Below are 23,380 nucleotides of genomic sequence, written 5' to 3' on the forward strand. Positions count from 1 at the left end.
CCGTAAACGTCAATTTTTGCGCCCGGTCTGGCGCCCTTTGCCCGGTCGGGCGAAAAAAACCTCGATTTTTTTAACACAGCTCTTGCGCCCGATCGAGCGAACTTTGCCCGGTCGGGCCCGAGGCTATTTGACGAATTTGTTGCTTTCTTCTTTTCTTCAATTTTTGGCTAACTCTTTTCCTTCAAAACTGTACAAAAACTCATTAAACTCATTAAATTCCCTCATTTCTCCTCTCATAAAAAAAAGAAAGAAAAACTAGTCTAAAAAGCATTAAAAATACGGGTTGCCTCCCGCAAAGCGCTAGTTTATCTAGGTCTCGCACGACCTTCTTACCAAGTACAAGAACTAGGACCCTTGGCCTAACGCTTGGTCGGGCGGTTTCTCACCCGGTCGAGCGGTGTTTAGGCTACGACGCGGCTTCCTGACATATTCTGTGGGACGCCAATTCACCTTATCTGGTAGATCCTCCTTGACTTGGATTGGGGGTTCTTCAATGGTGCGCACTAAAGATCCCTCTTTGATCGAGGTTTGCTTCAAATTGTCATTGCATTTGGCACTTGCAACTCGATCTGGCGGAACACTCACCGTAGGCTCAATTTACACAACTTGCTTGATTGATTCCACCTTTTCGTCCTTAAAGCCAAGATTAACAGTGTAGAGGGCTCTTTCTATTGCATCAACTTCCTTCTGCCATTTGTCTATCTCATCTGAAAGGGATGCAACACAAGATACCGCCTCCAAGGAATCTTTTACAAGAGCTTGGGGCTTGTTAGAATAAATTTGAACCACATTAACACTAAAGCACTTCTCCTCTGTCATGGGGCTTCTAGGGGTATTATTAAGATTAAAAATAATTTTATCGTCCCCTACTGATAGTGTTAATTTTCCAATTCTCACATCTATAATTGTTCCTGCAGTGTTGAGGAATGGTATACCCAAAATGATCGGGGTTTGCACGTCCTCAGCCATATCAAGAACAACAAAATCAACAGGTATATAAAATTTACCTACTCTAACAGAAACGTCCTCTAAAACACCTAAGGGGTATTTGAAAGAACGGTCGGCAATTTGTAGAGTAATATTAGTAGCTTTTAATTTACCCATATTCAATTTGGAACACACAGATAATGGCATGACACTAACGCTAGCACCCAAATCACACAATGCATTATCAATCATTAGATTGCCTATATGACAAGGGATAGAAAAACTACCCGGATCTTTTAATTTCGGTGGAGATTTATTTTGAATTACGGCACTACACTCTGCAGTGAAAGCTACTGTCTCTACCTCACTAATAGACCTTTTTCTTGTCAGTATTTCTTTCATAAATTTTGCATATTGTAGGCGTCATTTGAAGTGCGCCTACGTTAAGCATGTGTGAATATGCTGGCACTCATAGAAAGTGGGAATTGACATAATACGATTAGGGACAAAGCAAAGTAGGGAGCCGCCAACAAGTTTTAAGGAACTTGTTAACCGTTCACGGATCATAAAAGGCAACCACGAATAAGGGACAACGAAGGCAACAACGATTGACCCGTGAAGGTTACACCCCATTCATAATCCATGAGATTACTAACTCCATATGGTTCGGAACCACGAAAGGAGGATCAGGGATGATGGTACGAAATGAGTCATGGAGTCACATTCGCCCGTATTGGCCTCTACTTGATTCTTATAGTGAAAAGTGATTCATGTGATCTCAAAGGCATACAAACAAAATATTCAATTCGCTCCAAACTATTATTAAGCTAAATTGGTTTAATATTAATGCAACATATTATTCTAAAATATTGTGATCACTTGAATTAAATAACAGGATTAAAAAAGAACCTAAACCCGTTGTCCAAATTATCTTATTAGGCGTGATTTTCAATTACATATTCCCATAAAACATGCAATATAGTGATCATAATAATAAATAATAGAACAAACATTAATATTGGAAGCAATTCAACAATAATATCGTTATTCAAATTAAATATAAAATAACCTAATCATGATACTAGCAATAAGAAAATAAAATAAGAGTAATAAAATTAATTAATTACTCACATTCCCCGCGTTCCTTTAAATTGCTACATCATGAATAAATTGTTAGTAACTTCAATAAAAATATAAAGTAAATGGAAATTAAATTAAATTAAAAGTAGAGTTGATTTGGTCCAAACCCTCACCTATCACGCCTTGGTTAAAGTATAGTACTTCAGGTATTGTATGTACTCCTTGGAGTGCTTAGGAGAAGTATTATGAGAGAATAGTGTGGCTAGTGTTTAGGCTAAAAAGGGAGAAGAGAATTATTTTGTGATCAAGCTTGTTGATATTTGAAAAGGGGTGATATGACCTCTATTTATAGGGAAAAAAGAAGGGTCGAAGAATCAAAATAAGATAAGAATTCGAATCGGATAAAACTCTTGCGATAGACAGCAGTTTTTGCGGTTTTTGTTTTTATCATATCTTTTGATCCAGAAATTGGAATAAGATGAATAAGATATCGTTGGAAAGCTATTGAAGTCTACATTCTAACCCAACTAGATTCAGATTAAAATAGCTTGTATAACAAAAGATATATCCGAAATAGTGAGACGGTGTCAGTTTTGGATAGAGTTTGATATCTTATTCATATCTTTTCCATTATAGCTCGGAATTGATATTATAATATATCATTGAAAAGATAATTTCAAGGGATATCCAACCATATAAAATTTGGATAAAACTATGAGGCACGAAAATAATATATGTCTATCTTTGAACGTCTTTCAATTCGGATATAAATAGGATTTTCAAAAAAAGGAGTTTTATTCAATTTCAAACTCATTAATCTTATCTTTTCAAAAAAGGATAATTAAGATCTTTTAGAAACTTATAGAAGATTCTAATTAATCCTAATTGGTTTAGGAATGGGATTAAATAATTTGGACCCTCCACATGATCATTGGGACGTAGGTAAGGTGGGCTTAGGTTCGGTTTGGTTTATTAAATGGAAATATGGATTTAAGCACTCCAAAAATTAAATACTCAACCCGACCAATAATGGCGGCGAAAGGTTGTTCATCATCGGGTTTGGTTTTGGGGAGACATTTTTAGGTGTCTACAGAAGCCCCCACTTTGACTGAGTTTGTAGAAACGTAAGTTTCGAAAACGATAGTCAAAGTAGTCGATAGGGACGGAGAATGATTTAAGACGTTCTGCGATCCTAAATCACTCTGTATACGCCGACACCTGCAGAAAATGTTAATTCCACAGATAAAAGAGTAAAGGGATTGAACGCTTATCTGACACCAGTGTATCGGTGACAAATGAGCTTGGTAGCTTTCTATGCTTGAAGAAATCCACCGGATGACGTTCGTTGAAACGCTTTCAATGCCTGAGGAAAGCCGACTGATGAATTTGGTAGCTTTCTAAGCCTGAAGAAACCTACCGGATGATACTTTCCATGCCTGAGAAAAGCCAAATGATGAATTTGGTGTCATTCTATGCTTGAAGAATTCCACCGATAATGCCTTCCATGCTTGAGGAAAGCCGATTTGGCGGTTTCTATACTTGAAGAAAAATCCACCGGATAATACTTTCCATGCTTTAGGAAAGTCGAAAGATGATGAGATTACAAGTCTCTGTGTATCGAGAACCTTGCGTCATGAAATGATGGTGGTTTGGTTGTCCCCGAACGTGGACTGTAGATGGTCCGCTTGTCCCGGACGTGGGCTGTGGTTGGTTCGCTTGTCCCGAACGTGGGTTGTAGATGGCCCGCTTGTCCCCGGACGTGGGCTGTAAATGGCCCGCTTGTCCCCGGACGTGGGATGTAGATGGACCGCTTGTCCCCGGACGTGGGCTGTAGATGGTCCGCTTGTCCCCGGACGTGGGCTGTAGATGGTCCGCTTGTCCCCGGACGTGGGCTGTAATTGAGACCTGCAAAAATAAATTTGCCAACTGATCCGTAGGCCTGGTTGCCAATGAATGTTGGTTAATATGCATCAATTTGTGCATCTCTACTCTCCATGTGCTTCTGCATATTAACCAACATCGCTCTAATTTCTACAAAGCAGGGTCGGAAGATGAGGAGGGTTGTTGTGGTTGGTTCTTCTGGTTAGCATTGGGATGGTAATATTTCTGTTGTTGTTGTTGTTGTGGCGCCTGTGGTTCTTGTGGTGGTGGATTCTGAACATTAGTACTCCGGTAGGAAAGGTACGGATGATTCCAGTACCCAGGATTGTAGGTGTTGGAGTGTGGGTTATTCTGCCTATAAGCTTGAAAGGAATTAACTTGCTCCACGGAACTCCTGCAATCTTGTTCCCAATGACCTATAATTCCACAATTTTCACAGAAAGCCTCATTAGCATTACTATTTATGGCAGAAACATTAGCTATATTAGCAGTGCTAAGATTATCTAATTTTTGGCAAATAGAGGTCAATTGAGCTTGCAAAAAGGATACGGAGTCAACACTATGCTTCCCCTTGTTAGCAAAGCCTCTAGGATTCCCATATTGGGAATTATGTATCGCCATATCTTCAATAACCAGACCTGCATCATCAACATTAAGATTCATAAACCTCCCACTAGCTGTAGAATCTAAAATTATTCTAGATGAATTTCTAATGCCATTGTAAAAAGCTTGGATTAACTGCCATTGTGCCAAATTATGATGGGGACATTCTCTTTGTAGGTCCTTGAACCTCTCCCAAGCCTCATATAAAGTTTCATCGGCTTCTTGGGCAAAGTTCTAAATTGCACTCCGTAGTACGGCTGTTCTCTCTGCAGGATAATACTTGTTATAAAAATTCAAAACAAGAGTTTCCCAGTCAGTTATACCAAGTGCAGTTCTATTTAAACCATTAAACCATAATTTTTCTTTTCCAGTTAAAGAGAAAGGAAAGAGAATCTCCCTAATTTGGTCTTGTGTGACCCCGGCTTGCCTGATGGTATTACAATACTGACAATAGTCTGCAATGTGAAGATTTGAGTCTTCACCCTTGGCTCCACTAAATTGCTTCCTCTCTATCATCGTTATAAATTGGGGTTTAATCTCAAATTGTACCCCATCAAGAGCCGGAGTGGGAGTGAGATGTGGAAAATCTGTAAACTTTGGTTGTGAGTAATCACTAAGCTTCTTTAGAGTCGTCATCTCTGATTCTAGATCTGAGGATACCTCTGAATCGCTAGAACCAGTTGGAGGATCTCGGTGATTATTATTATCACCAGAATCCGCCAAAATTTGCTTGTAAAGGTTCTTCTGTCTATGGAAGGATCGTTCGATCTCAGGATCGAATGGGATGTACCCTCATCCGGAACACCTGGGCATAAAAATAATAAAAAAAAAAAAAAAAACTAAAAGCAAATATGAGATTTGCCTCAAAGAACTAACGTTCTCTGAGACAAGAGAAATAACCTAGACTACAAAAATAATCATAAACAAAAATAAAACCGTTTCCCGGCAACGGCGCCAAATTTTGACAGGGTAAAGTCGTATCCCCTAATCAAAAGTAATTCCTTAATCCTCTAACTAATGTAGATAGGGAAGTAGGGTTGAATCCACAGAGAAACGAGTCTTTCTATTCCTAATCAATTAAAGTAATCTAAATATAAAGTAACCAATATGTGAATTTGAATATGAAACTAAACTACGAAGATTAAGAATAAGGAGAAAATAATATATAAAAGGATCTAGGGCATAGGTTCACCAATAAATAATATTCCAGGGTAGAACATAATAATCATTCATCAATGCATACATTAATCAGATCATAAAGGGCTTTCGCTACGTATTACAATCACACAATTAATTTACCGGTATTAAATCTCATCTTTCGAATCTCGACTTAACCATTTATAAATTAACCTGCCTATTGAAACTAGCCCTAAACATCAATTCTCATCTGTCGAATCTCGAATCAATATTGTTAAACTCATGCATAAAAGATCTGCGCAAATCTAGTCACAGAGCATTAAATCAATCAATAGGAAATTAATCTAGCATTGACAATCAACAACAATAAATTACCCCTTCATATTATTTAGGAATGGAAAATTTGAGTTTTACCACCAAAAAATTTCAACAAATTGTTTTTTACCACCTACTAATATTTAAAAAAAAAATTTACCACAAAAAAAAAATTAAAGTTGTTTTTTTACCACCTTTACCCAATTCCGGTGACTGAAAAGTATTGTGGGGCCCACTCTTTTTAATTTCCCTCCAATTTTATTTCCACCCACCCCGATTTATTTCTTCTCTTGATTAACCCCAACCAACTTCATTTAATTCCTCTAACTTTCTCACCTTCCTCTCATTTAGTTCTCTGAATTTCACTCCTCTTCTCACTCTTCTGACCCTAATTTTTTTTTCCCATTTGAATTTTGTTGTTTCTGTTGGAGTAACGAAGAGGTGGCACCACAGAAACCTTACAACTCAGCTTCAATTCGTCACTTTCAACAAGGGGGGGACCTAAAGTGTTGGACTTTATTGACATAGATTCGAGATTCTGACAAAGCAAGGTACTTTTAGCATATTTTTGCATCTTTACTGTAGTTAGTGTGTCTGATTGTGGTGTAATTGTTGATTTTATATGCTAAATTTGGGGTGTTGTGGACTTTGTGTTGATTTACCCTAAAATTCGAATCTTAGACATGTGTGGATGAATTATGTTGTGATTACTGAATAATTAAAAATTAGGGTTATAAATTGTTGGTATGTGGATTTACCATTGAGACTGTGGTCAAGCTTTGACCTGATTGATAATTAAGTGTTTAAAGACTTGTTTGCATTGAACATTTTGTAAAATATCAGTTACATTAATTAATAAATTATTTGGGACTAAATTGAGTTATGTCATGTTTATGTGTTGTGTGTGTAGCAGAATGAACAAAGTCCAACTTAAACTGACATTGGGTGGTGCTTTTATACCTTCTTTAATTGGGAAAAAAAAGAAAAAGAGGCTATTAAGCTGGGATGGGGGATGGGTATACTGGAAGAAAAATGTGAATCCCTCCAAGATTGATGTGCATTTTATAAGAGAAGCTGTTGTCCATGGGTTTGTGTCTGTTAATGTATAAGTCCCTACTAAGTTTAGTTGCTGGTATAGACAAAAGGGGAGGACATTTACAACTGGTAAAAGGGAGTTGGTGAACAGTGAAGAGATAAAAGGATTGTTAGATACAGTGAACAGGGAGGGAGTTATTGAGGTGTTTGTCACAAGTGGGGAACCAATCCAGGCCACTCCCAATACACCTTTTCATATATATGATGGGAATGCTTTCAGTGAAAAAGAAAGAAATAAGTTGAGAAAAGATCCATTTGTGCCCAAATTAAAGCCCAACCCAGTTACTTCTAGCCCAACACTAAAGGCCCCTACTGAAGAACCACTTAGGAGAAGCCCTAGATTATCTATTAAAGGTAGGGATAAGGTTGATGCTGATGATGCAGCAGCTAAGAGGTTTAGTGCTACAGATAAGGGGAAGGGAAGGCTAGTTGAAGAGGAGGTGGAAGGTAGTGAGAGGAATACAGTAAGTAGGGAGTTGTTTAAGGATGGTGAAGGGGACTATAATCTTTCAGATTTGTCTGATAGTGAGCTTAGTGACCCTGATGTAGATTGGAGTGAAGGGGAAGAAGAGTTCTATGATGCTGTTGATGATGATGAGTGAGTGAGACAGAATACAGAGTTGGTGAACTGGGAAGTGATTAGGTGTTTCAGTGAAGAGAAGCAAGATTTGCAACAAAAACAAGCTGGTTCAGGAACTGAGATTGAAAGGCATCTGAGGGAGATTGATATCAGTTTCCAGCAGGAGGAGGAAGAGGATTCTGATGAACTTAGGAGTGTTCATAGTGATTCTGATGTTGAGGAGTGCACAAGTCCGTGGTTTAATGGGGAGCATGATTTTGGCAAGCCTATTCAGTTGGTGCAAGGGCTGAGGTTCAGTAATGTGTATGTACTCAGGAAATCTTTGAGAGTTCATGCTATAGAAAATAGATATGAGTACTATTTTCTTCATAATGACACCAAGAGGCTGACTATTCATTGCAAGAGGAGGTGCAACTGTGTGTATAACAAGAAAAATTGTAGGCTGCCTAAGTGTGTTTGTAGGAAGAGTGTTAAATGTCCATTTAAGGTATATGCTGCAAGATTGGTGAAGTCAGAATTGGCAAATCAAGTCATTGAGATTGAAGCATCTTTGTATGAGAACAAAGATGAATAAGAAAGTTACAGCTGAGTTCTTAGCTGATAGATACTTGGAGGAGTTTAGAAGCAATTCAACTTGGAATATTAGACAAATACAGGAGAGCTTTGACTGATTTGGGAATTAAAGTGAGCTACTTTAAAGCTTGGTTGGCTAGGTGTAGGGCAAAGCTAATTATTTTTGGCTCTTCAGCTGAGCAGTATGCAAAGGTATGGGACTATGCTAAGGCATTAGTGGTGCACAACCCTGGGACTGGTTGTGTGGTTGTTGTAGATAGGATAGACCAGCCTGAACCCCCTCTTTTTTTTAGGATGTTTGTGTGTCTTGCACCATTAAGGGATGGTTTTGTTAGTGGATGCAGACCAATTATTGGAGTGGATGGCTGCCATCTTAAGGGTGCTTACCTTGTCCAAATTTTAGTCGCTGTAGCTAAGGATGGTAATAACCACATATTTCCATTAGCATGGGCAATTGTGGAAATTGAGAACAAGGACACATGGTCATGGTTCCTTGAGGCATTGGTAGACAGCATTGGAGGTCAAGATGAAGGTGAAGGGTTGACTTTTATGTCTGGCAGGCAGAAAGTAAGTTTACAAATTTCCATTTTGTAATCTCCATTATGTTTTGTTAGTTTGAGATAGGTGTAGCATACTAATTATTGTGTAACTATTTTTGTGTAAATGCAGGGCTTGCTAGAAGCATTTGAGAATGTTGTACCTAAGGCTGAGACTAGGTATTGTGTTAGACACATCTGGTCTAACTTCAAACAACAATTCCAAGGATATCTATTCAAAGAGCTATTTTGGAATGCAGCTAGGGCTTACACTCAGGTATAATAGTTAAATTCTCCTAGTTTTGTTAATTGTCAGTTTCTGGTTTTGGTTAGTTCCATTTGATTTTTGTTAGTGTGTGTCTTAATTTAGTATTATAATGCATATGGTCAGACTGATTTTGAAGTGGCTATGGAGTCTATAAACTTTTTATCTGAAGAAGCCTATGATTACCTAGCAAATATCCCCCCCCAACATTGGTCCAGACATGCATTCTCCCCAACATGTAAGTCAAACATGTTGTTAAACAATTTGTGAGAGACTTTTAACGTTGTTATAAGGGATGCTAGGGATAAGCCAATCTTAACACAAATGGAATGGCTTAGAAGATATATGATGAAGAGGACCAATAATAAGTGGATGGCAGCCTCTGAATGGGAAGGGTTGTGTGTTCCTTATGTGAAAAGGTGTTTGATGGGTTGGAAAAGTATGCAAGGACATGCACTGTCCAGTCAGGTAGGGGTGAGCTTTATGAAGTGGAGTATAAGGATGATACATGTGTTGTTAACCTTAAAGCAAGGACATGTATTTGTTATAGATGGGATTTGACAGGATTGCCTTGTGTCCATGCTTTTGTTGCTTTGCTGGACAAAAGGGTTGATCCAGAGCTTTATGTCCACCCATACTACCACATAGAGACTTATCTGGCTGCCTATGAGACTCCCATTCAGCCCATGCCTGGAGCCAAGCATTGGGATAAGGTGCATATGAGAGAGCCTATGCCTCCAGCTTTTAAGGTCCAACCTGGAAGACCAAAAGCTAAAAAGAGGAATCTTGAACAAGGGGAGGAGAGTTCTGCACCTAATTCAGAGAACAAGAAAGTGAAGAGAAGGAATCAATGCAAGAATTGTGGGGGTTTTGGCCATTATGCCAAAACTTGTTCTCTAGATCCTGCCCCTACACCAGTTCAAGTTCAAAACACAGCACCATCAGGAGGTAGGCCAGCATTGGACAACCCTTGGATGAAGGAACAGAGGAGGAAGAGTGAATTGAGAGCTATGAAAAAGGTAAATTCACTTACACTATTTTTGATACTTAGATTGTCATGTGTACTGTACCTATTTACTGATTATGAATGTATGTATACAGAGTGCAACATTAGGAGCTACTGCAGGACCCAATAGCATTGGAAACAAGAAGTTTCCTCAAGAATTGGCAAAAGCAAAAGCAACTGAGGCATCTTCTGCTTGTAATGCATCTCAGCCAACTGAGCAAGTGCGGCCTTCTGCAATGGAAGCATCAGTAAGCCAGCCCATGACTAGGAGCAGAACAAAGGTGACTGAAGCTTCCCACACCTCAGCCTCTCAGCCTCTTCCCAGACAGCAGAATTCCAGGCACAAGTTACCAGTATCAAAGGGTATACATCAGCATCAGTTCATGCACAAGGATGATATGTGGGAACTTGACCATGATATGTAATTTAGTACCTTAAATTTGGTTTATTATAGACAGACAAGTGTTTTTTTTTTCAGTTTGCTTAAGTGTTTGAACAACTAAGGGTGGCAAGTCCATCATTTTGTGCACTTAACTATTTGGAATGAACAATATTAACTGGGGCAGGAACCCTGATTTTGGTAGTATGTTGAACTACTTCTAAAATATGATATGATCAGCACCTGTTTATAACATTTGCATATGTAATTGGATTCAATTATTTTCATTTTAGTGCATAACCAAATTTTCATTTCATTTCATAACCAAATTTTCATTTCATTTCATAACCAATACAACAATAACACAACATCCTTATAACAATTTCACAATCAATTGTTCCATTCCTTACTTCCTAATAAGCATACCTAAAACTAAACCAACACAACAAATAACAACAAACATAACAAACAGATTCATAGATGATGTCTTCCTGCCTTCAACCTCATGTGTCATCTTTTTCCTATCAGAGCTAAGGGCCTTGCATTTCAATTTCAAGCTGTCAATCTCATTCAGCAAGCATCTTCTTTGTCCACAAAAATCATCAACTTCTCTCTTTAAGTCAGCAAGCTCACCCTTCATCAACTTCTTATCCAATAGCAAGTTGTTAATTACTTCAGTTTGCCAACTTGTACCATCTGGTTGATCAATCCACTCAAATGATTTACAGCCCCTTGATTCAGTCACTGGATCATAGAATTCGCAAGATCTAAATTTCCTCCCAGGATTTTCCTTAGTCCAAGAAGTTAACCTTGCAAAGGGTACTCCACATTGGCATTTCCTCTCTTTTGAAGGAGAAAAACTTAAGGAAGACATTCCTTCTGCAAAATGACACTTAGCAACTTCAATAGTAGTACATAATCACCTTAATTAGCTTTCCATACACCTAATTTCTATTAACAATCAGTAACTCATAAAACCCCCAATTTCAAATTTAATATGAACCCTAATTTAATAAAAACTGAATGTGGGTTTCAATTGCTAACTTGTTTTACCCAAATTCTGGATTAATAACCTCTACATGAACTAATGAACAAATTAATTGAATCAATCCTTTTATTTAATCAGCTAATTAAACTTGTGCATGACATACCTTAACTACTTCAATTCCCACTGCTAAAGCAAATTCGTATTCAAATCTTTAGATAACTGATGATTTATGACTGATTGCTTGATGTTAATGCAGTACATTGAGAGAATTGGTATAAATCGATTTTTTGGAACATCAAATGATGAACTAGGGGTTTTATAGGATAGAAGATCGTGATTAAAAAGGGTAAAAATAAAAAAGTATCCGTTATAGTGGGCCCCACAACACTTTTCAGTCACCGGAATTGGGTAAAGGTGGTAAAAAAACAACTTTAATTTTTTTTGGTAGTAAAATAAAAGTTTGAAAATAGTAGGTGGTAAAAAACAATTTGTTGAAATTTTTTGGTGGTAAAACTCAAAATTTCCTATTATTTATGGATCCCCATAAACCCTAGAAATAGAACTACTCACTCATAATAAAAACTAAACTAATCAAAGCAATAAAATAAGACATGATCAAAAGAATAAAATAAACAACTAAGATTAATAGAAGAGAAATTGTTACCAAAATAAATCCCGAATTAAGAATCAAATTAAGAACAAAGTATAAGAGAGAGAAACTAATCTAAAAGCTAAGTAGAGAGAGAAAATCTAAGAAAGAATTAAGAAAGAGTAAAATAAGGTAAAGAAAAGGGTACTAAACTCGTTTTACGGAGAAGTATTTGTACTCCGTAAGAATCCTAAACTAAAACAAACTTAAACGACGCTAATCATCTCCTAGCAATAACACGCGCCCGAACGAGCGAGGCACCGTCCGAACAGGCGCGCCTTTTTCCATCAGGTACGTTTCTCGCGCCCGGCCGGGCGCGTCTTCGGGCGCCAGCCTTTGCTTCCCTCGCCCGGCCGGGCGCGCCTGGGCCACTGTTTGGACTACGATTGGGCTCCAATTCTTCGGGCCAATCTGGGTTTCCTCCTCGGGTCTTGAATACTCGGTCCAAAAGCCCCGATATCACATATACCGAGCCCTTAATCACCGGTTCGATGGCTCTAACCGGCCCTGGGCTATAGAAACTGGTCGTGCTTCTGCAATGCTCGTTATTGCTCCATAATATATCGGGAAAATGCTCCAAAAGTGCAAATCCCTGCAAAAGTCAACCAAATCTACGAAAACACTAGAAAACACCAATTAGTAATAAAAGTGGCTCTAAAGAGCCAAAAACACTACTAATTATGACCAAGGGACAGGGGTAAAATACTATATAAAATAGACACATCAAATACGTAGCAAAAGCCCTTTATGATCTGATTAATTGATGCATTGATGATTGATTGTTATGTTTTACCCTGGAATATTGTTTATTGGTGAACCTATGCCCTAGGCTTTTATTTCATTGATTTTCTTCCTACTTTTATTCCTTCCCACTTTTACTCTTAGTAGTTTAGTTCCCTTTTATAATAACAATTTGGTTACTTGATAATTTAGATTATTTTGATTAATTATGAATAAATTAACTCGTTTCCCTGTGGTTCGACCCTTCTTCCCTATCTACATAGTTAGTGGATTTAGGTATTATTTTTGATTGGGTGATTACGGCTTGAGCCTGTCAAATATACAAGCTTTAGTGTATGATTGTGTAAAGATAATATTTGGGAAACGGAAGTGTAAAGATAAACAAATATTCCGTACTTTATAAAACAGGTTTACTTAAACCCTTAAATAATTGGACGATCGTTTTAAGACCGAGCCCATTTATTTATTAAACGGGTCTAACCCTATAATAAATTAATAACTGTGGCGGGTCATAGGGATCCAAGGCGTCCAACCCATAGAATTGATTAGTGAGATATCCATTGAAGCGCAGTTGGCGTGAATCTACTTCTTGTGTCCCCCATTGAAGCAGCTTCTGAGGTAAGTTGTTTGCATTCCCTAAAATTATGAATCAAGTATCCCTAAAATTTGGTTGCTGTGTTGCAGACCCAACCGTATTGGAGTGAAAGGAGGAAGAGGAGAGAGAAAAAATCAGAAAATTGAGAATGTTGAAGTTCCTTTCAAAGGTGAAGCTAGAGTTCAACGCACTAGACTCCCGTGCAGGTGCGTGCATGGAGTTCTTAGCCCAATGTAGCGCCGGAAAAGCCAGAGACTCAAACCCCAGTTGCCAAGTCGAAGTTAAGCGTCGCACCGATGATCACCCTCCTCAAATCAAGGTCACCTTCGTCAATGGTGTCGAGGAAGTTTTCGACGCTTCTAAAACCTCTGCTCAATCCATTCGTACTCTCATTCTCGATAAAGGTCAGTACCTTGAAACTGAGCAGATGTTTCGAGATGGTGGTCAAGGTTGGCCTGTCATTATTCCTGAGGAAGAGCTTCGTGAACCTACTCCTAGTATTAAGGTATGATTTGGGTTCTTGTTGCTTTGTTCCAGGTTTGTAGTTTTTATTTCAAGCATTTTGTTGAACACCTTATGGTCATGTTTTTAATGGGTGCAATTATGTTTATTTGGTATCAGTTGTGTTTACAGTGGATTAATTTGTGTGTTTTAGTATCATTTGGGTGAAATTAGGTGATTTTGCCTCTAAAAAAAAGAAGTTATTTTTGTTCTTTTGATGGATTAGGTAATGTTGTGATAAAGCATTTGAAATTTGGAGTATAAACAAATTTGAAATTTGGGAGCTTGAAAATTTTGTTCACTTGGAAAGCAGCCTTGATTTGATGTGGTGAAGTAGTGCCTTATGCTGGTAGTTCAACTTGATGTAATTGGTCTTCTGCAGGTTTTTACCTCTTGTGTAGTTAGTCATTTCTACATTCATTATAGCTCAACTTGAATTTTAATTGATCCTGCCCTGCCTAGATTATGATCAATGTAAGAGCTTTCTTTTTCTTGTAATGCTTGATAGTAAATTCTCTGTATGGGAGAACATATTGTGTCTCGGCAAACACTCAAATACCATCAAGATGAAGGGTGGGAGGAAGAATAGGATAGCTGTTTTTTCATCGCGTTCATGGTTTAGAAAAGTGTTTTGCCAATTACGAACTGCTGATCTTATGTATTACATGGTTGTATGTTAGTTACCCCATGTGGCTAAGAGCTTTAACTTACCTGAGATAATTGACAATTCAGTAAGTCATGGCTTATATTATTGCTGCTGATGCTGTTGTACATTAGTAGCTAACCCAGTTGTTTACTTTGGTCCTTGAGTGAGCCATTAGAAACTCGGATGGCAAGAACTAATAAAAATGTGAAATTGCTAGAATATCTTGGTGCATTAGTGCAGTGGTTATATTTCTTCCTCCCTGTTTATCCTAATCTGGATTGCTTTGGGCCCTAAACTTTATATAAATACAAATGAAAAGGAATGATAAACAACTTAATATGGGCTAATGGGCTTATTGCACTTGCATTGACGTAGTAACGAGTCGATGACCTGGTGCTTGCTTTAACAATTATTGTTGGCTTGGTAGTTGGTATGAGATCGATATCTCTTTTTGTTTTAACATTTAGCATACTTGGTCTTTGCCTTGCTGCTTTTATTTCAGCTCGAATCATATTAGCAATTTATTCTGCTTCATGTTTGTACGAAAGCAACTTAAATTCTGATAATGCTGGATTCTGCTAATTCAGAGCATTATTGAAAAGTAAATAAAGATTCCATGCTAATTATTGTTTCATTAAAGTCTAATTAAGAGGTTAAGGTGCATTATTGAAAATTGTTTTTCCAGAGAACAATGGTGATGCAGCTTAAGAAGTGACGTATTTTCTGTTTTATGTTATTATTTGTTCTATGACCTTGTACACTTTCTTTCCCTCTTCATCATTTAGGATATAATTCTTGCTTTTCTTTTTTGTTCTTGCAGCCTAGAAAAGCAGAAGACAAAAAGCAATAATAGCTCCTTCTTGAAAAGCTAATTATATCAGTGAGTTTTGAATATCTCTTTCCTCATAATACATTGTTTTCATGGAAAGTCATTCTCTGCCATTCCTAATTGTGTAAATACAGTACATATTTTTACCGAAAACTTTGTTTCTATCTTTTAGTCTAGTCTTCACTTCTTCCATGTTTTTAAATATACTAGGGGTACGGCAGCTAGCCTCAATTGTGTGGGTGTTATGGTTAGTTGTAACACCGTTAAAACTCTTGGTAATTTTCTTTTTGATGCTGAAAATCCTTATGATTTGGGGTTTTATTGGACTAATTCTAAGTGTACATATATGAATATGCACACTAAATATCGAAAAATAATAGTGTGCAGTAGTAGAAGTCTCACATAAGAACATTAATTAGAATGAAACTTGTAGAATATACTTGGTTTCAACTTGTGTCGCACTCATATGTGAGATTGATGGGCTTGATATATGTATAAAATCTACATACATATATACATGTTACACCTACAAAATTGAGCAAAATGCAAAATGATTCAATATCAATAGAGAAAATGGTTGAAATTTCTTCGGTACAACATAACATATGGCTCCCTACCCAATTTATAACAATTAAAGAATAAATTCCTTCAATATTTTATTATTTCCAAACCTCTGTACGCTCAATATTTCTTCAACAAGCTCTTCGTATGGATATATCACCAGGATTTCATCAATGATCTTTGCTGCCTCCGATCATCAAAATACTTTCCGATCACCCTTTTGTATCTAGGCCTCTGTTGCACCAGCTTCTAATACTCCACAACGTTTGGCCTAGTATTGTCCTCATTTTCTAATCCTAGGAGCACCAGACAAGCTAATATCAAGATGAGCATAGCATCTTCCATGGTTAACTCTTCTCCCGCCAAGTAAGAAGTATTATTCATTGTGTTTCTATTTCTTCAAGAAGCCTAATTAAATGTTTTTCACTCCTTATTACCTCTAGATCTTTCAACTTTTCTTTTGTATCATATTCATTTTTTTCGCCTAAGTTGATAGGCACTTGCGAGATCAGACATCCTAGCAAAAAGTTTGTGAGTTCTGAAATATATAGCATGTGTTTCCCAGGGATGTGAGAGAGCGTGAAATATTTGGGGTTCTGCTCCTGGATTTTGTCCATACATTCTAGTTCTTCTGTGCTGCTGCAGAGGTTAATGTCATCCCCACCTGTAGTGATAACTGTTATCTTTTCTATGTACCTGCAAACTAAAGGAAAGGTCCATGGAATCAACTTTTCCATCCTTTCAACTCACAATAAACTCTCCAAAATTTTAAATAAAACATAAAAGTTACAAGTGATTTTATTTTATTTTTATTATTTTTATATATATCTTAAGTAACAAGATTGTGAATTAATCATCGAACAATTACCGTATCAGATTTTATACTTCCTCCGTTTTTTATTTATTGCACCATAATGACTTTTACACTATTCACATAATCTTTTTTGACCATCTTTTGTGATTTATCCGTAAGGAAAAACATAGTCATGTGAGATCTAGATAGATTTGTCTTGAATTCAACTTTTCAAATATCAATTTTATATAATTTTTACCAAAACATAATTTAAGTTATTAATAGCCAAAATAATGCATTGACAAGCGTAAAATCACTCATGATGCAATAAAAAAAGAATGGAGGAAGTATATATTTCAATTCAGTACCATGAAAATTCTTCGATATTGAATGAAACTTTAGACCCACCTTTAAGAACGGTAAAGGAAACGGAAATCCTTTTCCTTTTTCTTTGAACAAAGTATACTTGTAGAATGAATGCTATTATGAAGTATTTAATAGGTTGACATTCACAACAACTACAACAACTACAACAACAAAGCCTAATTTTTATAAACAATGTCAATAATAATGTCAAGAAAATAATGTTTATTAAAAGATTTTTTGTATGTTGCACCAAAAAATATCCCGTTTTGAACTAGCTAGCCATTTTAATTTTTTAATAAAATACCTCCCAAAAAGACAACAAATTAGATTTAACCACCACTTATCACTTTCTGTCAACAAAACCATTAAATCTAACATTTTAAAAAGTTTCTTCAATTTCCGTGCCAAAAACGTTAGATTTAATCCCCCTATTCACTCCTTTATACCCTGGATTTACCCCTATATCACATAATAAACAGTTAGGATTTACATTATTTTAATGTTATTTTTTTTTATTTTTGTAAATTGGAGTAAAGTAGTTGCAAATTGAGGTATTTGGGATATTTTAGTGATTTTAGGTTCATTTAATGGAGATAATTGGAGATATGGGCTCCATGGATAAAAGTTGTGGCTGAAATGAGAAATTATTAATAAGTAGTGCCATACAAAGTTTTTGATAAAAAATTAATTCAGTACTGTTTTATTTGCCTAAAAGTGGGTAAGATGTAGGTATTGGAGTTTGGTTTTCCAACTTCTTTATTATGTGGTATACAGTTTGTGAGTGATATTAACGTGTCTAGAATGAGGCCTTTGGCTGTGCTTACATAGTTACCTCCTTAGGTATGTGAAGTTTTCTCTTCTTTTTTTTTTCTTCCCTTTCCCACTCTCCTAACCTCCCCCCAATGTCCTTCCTTCTACCTCTTTATGGTATGTTTGGATAGCAAAGTGGAAGGGAGGTAAGAAGAAGGAAGGGGGAGGAAAAGAAGAGGAGGGAGAAGGTAAGGTCACCTAGGAAGGATTTTGTTTATTAAAGAAGAGGAAGGGAAAACCAAAAAATTGGTTTCACCACCTCTTAACTTTGCCATCCAAAAAAACCGTTAGAGTGGGCCCTACCCAGTACACGTGTTAATCAACTATTGGATTAAAAAAAAAATTAAAAAAAAAAAAAAGAAAAATCCTAAACTCCTAACCCACCACCACCCCACCACCGGCGCCGGTCCCTACCACCGTCAGCCGTCACCCAAACCCAGCCACCATCGTTGTCTCCCTGACTTTGACACCGTTGCCGAACCACCCAGACTCGACCCAAATCAGCCCAGCCTCCATCTTAGCGTCTCCCCGCCCACGAACCACGACCCAAACCCCGACGCAGCCTGGCTACCAGCAGCATATCAACCCACCACCATCGCCGAACCGCAAACCCACAAATCGCCCTACTCCTCTCACCCTCACCTGAAACTCATACCCTGAAACCAAATCAAGCTGGTTTCATGGGTACGGTTGGCTGGTTTCAACGGATGAGGGTGGTCGGTTGGCTGGTTTCGTGGGTCGAGGGTGGTTGGCTGGGATTGGGTGACGGCGGTGGGATTGGGTTGGGGTAACGGCGGTGGGGGCTGGGTTGGGGTGACGGCGGTGGCTGGGTTAAGATTTAGAGATTATTTTTTAAAAAAAAAAAAATTCCTTTTATTTGTTTTTAATTCTTTATTCCAATAAATTTATGACACGTGTACAGTGTAGGATCCATTAACGATTTTTTGGATGGAAAAGTTAAGTGGTGGTGAAATCAAATTTTTGGGTTTTTTGGTGGTATTATGATAAAAGTTTTAAAATTTGTGTTGTTAAAATCAAATTTTTGTGATTTTTATAGTGTTATTTTCTAATTTTTCCTTAATTTGTGAATTATAGTCATGTCTCATGTGTGATCTTGTTTTGTGTCAATGTATAGTTTTATAATAGGAAATTTTGCAAAGAACTACCATTTAAATGACGAGTTTTGAGAACAACTACCATTTAAAACTTTTTTTTTTGAAAAAACTACCACAAAAACATAAAAAGTTTAAGTAGCACTACCTTATCAAGTTTTCTGGCTAGAATCTCCGGCTGTGCCAATTAGTATTTTCCTCCTAAAATTATTTCTCTTTCCTCTATTTAAAACTGCTAATCTTCGTTTCCCCCTTTTTGCTTATGTTAAAAAAATTAAAAGCCTAATCTCTTCATGGTTAAAGTCAATTAATTGTTGTAAGCCTGTAATACATATCAAATAATGAGTAATGAACCCTAGATTGGATAATACAAAACAATTTCCTCAAATCCCCTTAATTCAGAAACCCCCAATTTCAATTCTTTTTACCATTAACCCTAATTTGAAAATTCAATTCAGAAATTATGTCAATTATAAGGCAAATTTGATATACAATATCTTCTATTCAGTTCGCCAAACAATTTTGCTTCTTCTCTCGCCCTGAATCGATTGAAATGAAGAGATTAGGGCCCCACTTTCGGAGATTCTAGCCGGAAAACTTGATAAGGTAGTGCTACTCAAACTTTTTATGTTTTTGCGGTAGTTTTTTTCAAAAAAATGTTTTAAATGGTAGTTGTTTTCAAAACTCATCATTTATATGGTAGTTTTTCGCAAAATTTCCTTTATAATATCAATTTATCAAAGGATATAGCACCCTGAAAATGAGAGGTAGACACAATGACATGTCTAAATCAGTGAGGCATGGAGGGAGGGACCTCTGATTTTGAACGTTTTGAGGCAAATCTTATCAAAAGATTAATGGGTACCTTAAATGGTTGCCAAATAATCTGTGGGACCCTTACCAAACCAAGCATATTGGCATAGAAAATGTGAGATAGATGAACATGTCTACTGATTTCATAGGGATCTAGAGATTGTTTGCAATACATTCTTCACTATGAATTGAGTGCCTTCCCATTGATATCACCAATGTAATAAAGTTGTGGATTCCCTTGTTTAATACTTCATAATGGAAAAACAATAAGTAATAGAACCATTCCAAATAAATGAAATTCCTGATGCTATGGTTCAAGTTCAAATGGAATTGGTTAATTTTAAAGAAACCCGGGTAGATTTTTTTCCAGTGAAGGCACTCTATCACAAGCCTTAGCCAAATTGATTTTCAAAGCCATGATAAATTTTGAAGCAGGAGGAGCTTGATTGAAGAAATGAGTCGTCTAACAATGTCTTCCGAAACAAAAACTGATTGGGACTAAACATATAATCTTAGAAAGGCTTTAGCCTATTCTCTATGATTTTTGTGATAAGGTTGTAAATAGTAATTATATAAACTAATAGGCCTAAAATCTTTGTAAGACTAGAATATAGGAATTAGAGTAAGTGTTATTGATCTGCTATTGAATAGCTGCATTCTCTATGCACTCATACATGTAATTAGTGAGTGTTTTACAAACATCACAGAAATGTTGGGAAAAGTCATTTGAATGCCGTAAGGACAAAAGACCTGCTGACCAGGAGATTTCTTAGGAGCCATAAAAAAAGTTTACAAACTACTTCCATGTAATTGGGATATCCAATGATTTGAGGCTGGCAAATTTGATTTTAAGTGAACATCTGATGGGAATAAGTTCTGGCCATTAATTGAAAAAAAGACTCCTGAATCCAAATTCCATCTTTGTCTTTGTAACATCACACTTTTGTTCCATATAATCTTAGCTATCCATATGAGAATGTTTTTGTATTCGTATCTCAGAAATCTAGCCTTGACTTCCCAGATTTCTGAGCCTACACTTTTATTCTTAAAGCAAAATATTTTCATACTCAAAGATAAGTTCTTTTTTAGACTAATTTAAGAGGGAAGATATAGAACTGAACACGCATACTTGCAAGCCTAGCAAGAATTAATCTTTCGTAAGCATGAATTTGTCTGAATTTATATTGCTCCACTGCTTCAAAGAAATAATATGCTATGATTTAACATATCTAAAGCATCATTAGTGGCGGAAAATAGGAAGAGGAAATTACAGTATATGTGAATGATAAACACTTTTGAGAGGTATTTTCTCCAATCTAGGTTACTAAGCTAACCCAAAATACTCAATCAATAATCTCCATACCAATCCCTTCCTAATCTTCTTTTATTTATAGTACTACTCCTCTAACTCTTTTGTATTCCTCCTCAAGACACTACTAACAGAATCATATTGCACTACCCAATATGTCTCTTCCCCTTGCATCAATTCATTGCATAGTATCTCGTCCTTTTAGGAAATAAATGTTACCCTCCCCCCTCTTCTAGGACATCATCCAACTATAGCTCATCAGAGTGCGGTCCGCCGGTCCGGGCTTTTTTTTTTTTAAATTTTTGTATAGAGCCTTAATCTAAATATTTAATTGAACTAAGCCTATCTTAGACATTGAAGAACCCAGGGCCTTTATCTAATTATCCAATCCCTGGCATTAAAGCTTTACACTGATTCTATCTAGAGACTCTCACCCTCCTTTTTCGACTGCTTGCTAATCTCATAGAAGTCTCCAACAAACATCCAAGGTATATCAGGAGGAGAATTATTCTTAAACTTGCCTTGCCTCAGAAGAACTAAGATCATGCATGTCCTTCATAGCCGCCAACAAAGTTTCTATGTGTTCGGGAGTAGGATGAAAAAAATGAAGAACATAATGCAGATTAACATTGTTCTTCCTGAACAACCAAATAGTATTTCAACATCCAAACATTGATAAAACCTTGAACTCATCAAAACCTAGCCCTGACAAAGCCTTCCCTTGCTTGAATCTCAAAGAATTTTATTTCTAGTATGACAATATAACAGACATTTGAGTCTTAACAAAGTTCCATTCATGAAGCACCCCTAGTATTCCACACTTGGACTCTCATCATTAAATTTTTGTTTGAAGGGGTTGTAACTTGTAAGGCCTCGTCATAACCTGACAGTTGCTTCTCATAGTATAGAAATTTAAATCCAAATCTATTTACTCCACCAAATCAGTTGTTTGAAGCTCGAAGGGGTCTACGTCATGTGAAGATTCTTCATCTTCATTCCTTGAAATTTGAAGTTTGACTTGATCAGGATTCCCACTCCCCTTCCTATATCATGAAAGTTTTTGAGGTTTGAAAGTTGTCCATTTTTGCTGTAATTGTATAGAAATTGGAAAAGATAGATTGATGGATATTGGGAAAATGGTTATTAATGAATGTATAATTGGACCAATTTAATCTAATCTTGGACCTTCATCAATCGACTCAGAACGTTGTGAGCCAACTCTATTATACTGCCCTCCCGAGTCCCAAGGGCTAAATGTTATGGACCACAAGGGAGAAGTAGGAAAAATAATTCTGGTGCTTCAAGTAGGTTCAAAAATCAAAAGCCTTTGCTGGGTTTTGAGAAAATTCTGATGAACTTCCCTCTTTAAACTTTTTGAATGTTATTTTAACGACACACATCTATTTGTCTTCAAGACATTCTCAATCAAGAAATATAAGTCTGAAATGTTAATACTCGAGCACTTTTTGCGAACATGAGTATAAAAATGGTTGGGTTCCATGGCTTTGGAAATTCCAAGAATGTCTGCTAACTTTATACTACTGGTTAGGTTGTACAAGAGGTAAATGGTTTATAGATTATGGATGGCTAAATAGCTTGTTGCAAACTTCTATCATTCTTTTCTTCTTACCATCTCTAAACTGTACTGCCTCTTACATCATTGTTATTTTATATATCTATTTATTTTTTTATTTTCAGCAGAGAAAAAGCCCGATGAGAGCAGGCAATCACATTGTGTAGCGCCTTAGCACAGAGGACGTCTGCTTTTAAAGACGGTCAAGTTTTTGAGAAGTGTTTGTATGTTCGGAAATGTACCCTCTGGTGCCTGACTGATAGTGATTTGGCGCAACAATTTCATGTCAATCACTTTACCTCAATATTGCCGTGTCAATGGTTGTATGATCTTATTTCACCTTTTCTCCTTTTACTACTCACAATTTTGATCTCTTATTGCTCTTGAGCAGAATATCCTACACCTGGTGTTGCCTTGATGATTTATAATGTGAAACTTAGTAGCTTTTAGTTTTGGGATTTGCTCTTAGTTGTGAAGATAGATAATTAATAAATAGTCGATAATTACTATTTTTGGATCAAGGTCAAGGAATCGTCAGACTGAAATAAAAAATGACCCAACCTAAGCATTAAAACGCTCAACACAACAAACTCATCCAATTATTTCGTATGTGTTCCACTACATTGTCATATCTTATGCGTTTAATGATGTAAGAGCTTATTTTATTCACCATTTCCTAAGGCTATAGCTTTTGTTAAACATAACAGACTCGATTTC

At 36.7% G+C, this 23,380-nt stretch overlaps 1 protein-coding gene across 2 annotated transcripts; it reads left to right on the forward strand.

Moving 5' to 3' along the window:
• Positions 1-13,256: 13,256 nt before the first annotated feature.
• On the forward strand, positions 13,257-23,184 carry LOC110688698. 2 transcript variants are annotated; one of them, XM_021865440.1, is made up of 4 exons: positions 13,257-13,373; positions 13,440-13,855; positions 15,318-15,377; positions 22,789-23,184. In XM_021865440.1, exons 2-3 carry the CDS (start codon positions 13,499-13,501, stop codon positions 15,345-15,347), a joined length of 387 nt encoding a protein of 128 aa, XP_021721132.1. In that variant the 5' UTR covers positions 13,257-13,373; positions 13,440-13,498; the 3' UTR covers positions 15,348-15,377; positions 22,789-23,184. The 2 variants fall into 2 exon arrangements, with proteins under 2 accessions (XP_021721132.1, XP_021721133.1); XM_021865441.1 differs by having other exon boundaries at positions 22,792-23,184.
• Positions 23,185-23,380: the final 196 nt, after the last annotated feature.

The sequence above is a fragment of the Chenopodium quinoa genome, unplaced genomic scaffold (genome assembly GCF_001683475.1).
Source record: "Chenopodium quinoa cultivar QQ74 unplaced genomic scaffold, ASM168347v1, whole genome shotgun sequence".
In the NCBI taxonomy this organism is placed as follows: Eukaryota; Viridiplantae; Streptophyta; class Magnoliopsida; order Caryophyllales; family Amaranthaceae; genus Chenopodium; species Chenopodium quinoa.

Coding starts and splice junctions, on each gene's coding strand:
- LOC110688698 (XM_021865440.1), top strand. CDS start 13,499: ATGTTGAAGTTCCTTTCAAAGGTGAAGCTAGAGTTCAACGCACTAGAC. Junction 13,856..15,317: donor AACCTACTCCTAGTATTAAG/GTATGATTTGGG, acceptor TTGTTCTTGCAG/CCTAGAAAAGCAGAAGACAA.